This window comes from Sinocyclocheilus anshuiensis, unplaced genomic scaffold (genome assembly GCF_001515605.1).
Source record: "Sinocyclocheilus anshuiensis isolate Anshui unplaced genomic scaffold, SAMN03320099.WGS_v1.1 scaffold4824, whole genome shotgun sequence".
Classification (NCBI taxonomy): Eukaryota; Metazoa; Chordata; class Actinopteri; order Cypriniformes; family Cyprinidae; genus Sinocyclocheilus; species Sinocyclocheilus anshuiensis.
The window spans coordinates 1-2,826 of record NW_015546314.1 but is presented as its reverse complement, the minus strand read 5'-3'; the positions used below and the strand labels follow the sequence as shown (position 1 = coordinate 2,826).

The following is a 2,826-nucleotide window of genomic DNA, read 5'->3' as shown; positions in this document are numbered from 1 at the left end:
TGATGTGAACTCATTAAATCGGCTTTCTTAACGGATTAAAAAATCTGCCAGTGGTCTGGCGCTCAAGTTTATGGAGGAATGAAACTCAAAGGTCTACGGAGCAAAGTTGAAAACGGGATAATTTGACTCAAGCCATGGTGACTAAAGTATCTTTGCGGCTTTCTGAATGAACGCATTGTGCAATGGGGACTCAGAGAAACGGCTTCAGCAAACGAGAGACTTTCATTCTCTCTGTTGATGTGGGAACAACCTCAATCAGGTGCCATGTGTACGATAAGAGCGCCAGTATCAGGGGATCCTGCTCCACGAAGGTAAATGACAGCAGGTCTTGTCAGGACTGCCAGTGCCTTCCAGTGTGTGAAATCTGATAACAGCTTCCTTGTTACAGGTGTCCCTACTTTATCCTCAGCCTGGATATGTAGAGATTGACCCTGAGGATCTGTGGAAAGGGTTTGTGACTGTAGTCAAAGGAGCAGTTCAAGGTCAGGCATCTTTATTTTGGCTATATTATCTCACAAGCATACATCGCCCCCAAAACCTTTTTGGACACAAGTTACTTTTTAAAAAAAAATTATAAATGTCATTGCATCATATTTCAGAACATTAAATCTAGTGGCATGCTTGCAAACAAATGATGTTAAAACAAATGCTGCACATTAAATAGCAAACTGCAATCAATCTTTCTGTGTTTTGTAGGGATAAACTGTATTATAATTAAATGTATTAAATCAGAGAATTTTCACTGGTGTTGCAAGATTAATCGAGCCCAGCATTTTTACTGTCTTCTGCATGTGCATTTTTAACAGGTTTATTATATAAAATATCATTAATAATGCATGTTTAATACTTAATTACTTTTAATTAAAAGAATTACTTTTTTGTTTGTTTTCTGAGTAAACGGTGAGTGAAACTAATGAACAGCTTTTTTGTAATTGCGTCATCCTGGAGCAGTTTAGGCATTATTAAAGTTAGTGTTATGGAACATATGTTAATGTGTAATATGACACTGTGTACAATTTTAAAGTCCAAACGTTCAGCATACTGGACATGAAAATCCACCTAAAAAATTGTTATATGAAAATGAAAATGCAATAGCATTAAAAAAAAAACTGTGTTGAGCATTACTTTCACATGTTGCCTTTTATGAATGTAGTTTTATGTTTCCCAATAAATAAATAAATACACAAGGCAGTTTGGAAAGAGAATCTAAAACAAATGAATCCAGCATATTGGATGTTTGATTTGAGAAGGTGTTAATGTACTTTTCAGGGCTACTGTAAATCATTTTGATGTGCAATCTGATATATAAGTGGTTCTCAGTCAAGGGTCTGAGGCCCACTAGAGGTGCTTAGCAAACATCTAGAAGGATGAAATTATTTAAAATTCGTTATATAAACATAATCTTAATTGAAATGCTAAAAACGCTACAAATAAGGATGTTTTACTCATTAAACTCACATCATCTTTTAAGACTTCATAGTTATATTTACTGCAACAGAGGTACATATCAGTTTAGATAGAAAGGCCTTTACATTTTGTCTTGGAAATAAATCCTCTGTGATAAATGTAGGTCCATAAGTTTACAATAAGCTTACAATAATGACAAGACTCCTCTCCTCTTCTATCTCTTTGGTTTAGACTCAGGCTTACAGATGTGCCAAATGGAAAGTCTTGGCATCTCAACCCAGAGGGCAACGTTCATAACATGGGACAGGTTCGTATACATTAAATCCCGTGATTGTTTTGCAGAAAACTTAGTGAACTGACTGAGGTGGCATATATTCTTTTGTTATCATCTCCAGAAACACGGGAAAACCGTTTCATAATTTCATCACCTGGCAGGACCTGAGGGCAGCCGAGTTGGTGAGATCGTGGAACAGGTCCTGCGCTATGAAGGTGAGGCGGCTGTGCATGTCATCTTGGAATATATTTGTTCGTTTCAGACTCTCCTTGGGATTAACACTGTTGTATTAGGAAGTGTATTATGTCTAGACATGATCCAAACAGAAATACTAGAGAATGTTAGAATCTCATTGGACAATCACTGGAACAGATCAGTCAGCATAATCCAAATGACCACATACTGGCTTGACATTCACAATTCATACATTATTGCATTATTAGGCCCAATCCCAATTCTACCCCTTAGCCCTTCCCCTTTCCCCTACCCCTCCGTTTCGCGTGCCCAATCCCATTTCTACCCCTTAGCCCTTCTCCTTTCCCCTACCCCTCTGTTTCGCGCGTTCACGTGAAGGGGTAGGGGTGTCTCGATTCTCTTTTGGTTGGAGGGGTAGGGGGGAGGGTAAGGGCCAGATAGCCCTTCAAACGAAGATTTTTCGGGACCACACTTCAAACGAAGGGGTATGAATTATCTCAGCATAAATCGGCTTCAGGGGCAACATGGCTGCCGGAGCGAACAAAAACACACATAAATGTAAGCATTTTTGGCATTAATAAAGATTTTAACGAAAAGTAATCATTTGTTTTATGTTACATTAAATCGTGAGTTCATATTTACGGTCATGTTACTCAAAGAAATGTTTGCAAAAAAATCGCTAATATCGCCCTGCTCTGCCTGCTCCGCCATGGCCCCCCGCTCTGCCTGCTCCGCCATGGCCCCCCGCCCTGCCTGCTCCGCCATTGCCACCTGCTCTGCCTGCCCGTTACATTCATGTCTGATCAGGGCGATAACCACCGTAGACATTGAGGGGGGCTAGTCCCCCCAATAATTAGAAATCGCTAAACCCTTTTCTCAAATATTGCCAATTGCGTGTCTGTGCTTTTCTCTTTTTAGAGTGAGTTTACTTAAAAAAAACAGCGATTTTA

General features: G+C 39.4%; 1 protein-coding gene across 1 annotated transcript; it reads left to right on the top strand.

The window, feature by feature from the left end:
• Positions 1–6: 6 nt before the first annotated feature.
• On the top strand, positions 7–1,896 carry LOC107701571 (putative glycerol kinase 5; the record flags this gene model as incomplete). The annotated part of the gene is made up of 4 exons (XM_016503614.1): positions 7–311; positions 389–482; positions 1,639–1,714; positions 1,803–1,896. Coding segments are annotated over exons 1-4 (393 nt in total), but the record flags the coding sequence as incomplete, so codon positions are not given.
• Positions 1,897–2,826: the final 930 nt, after the last annotated feature.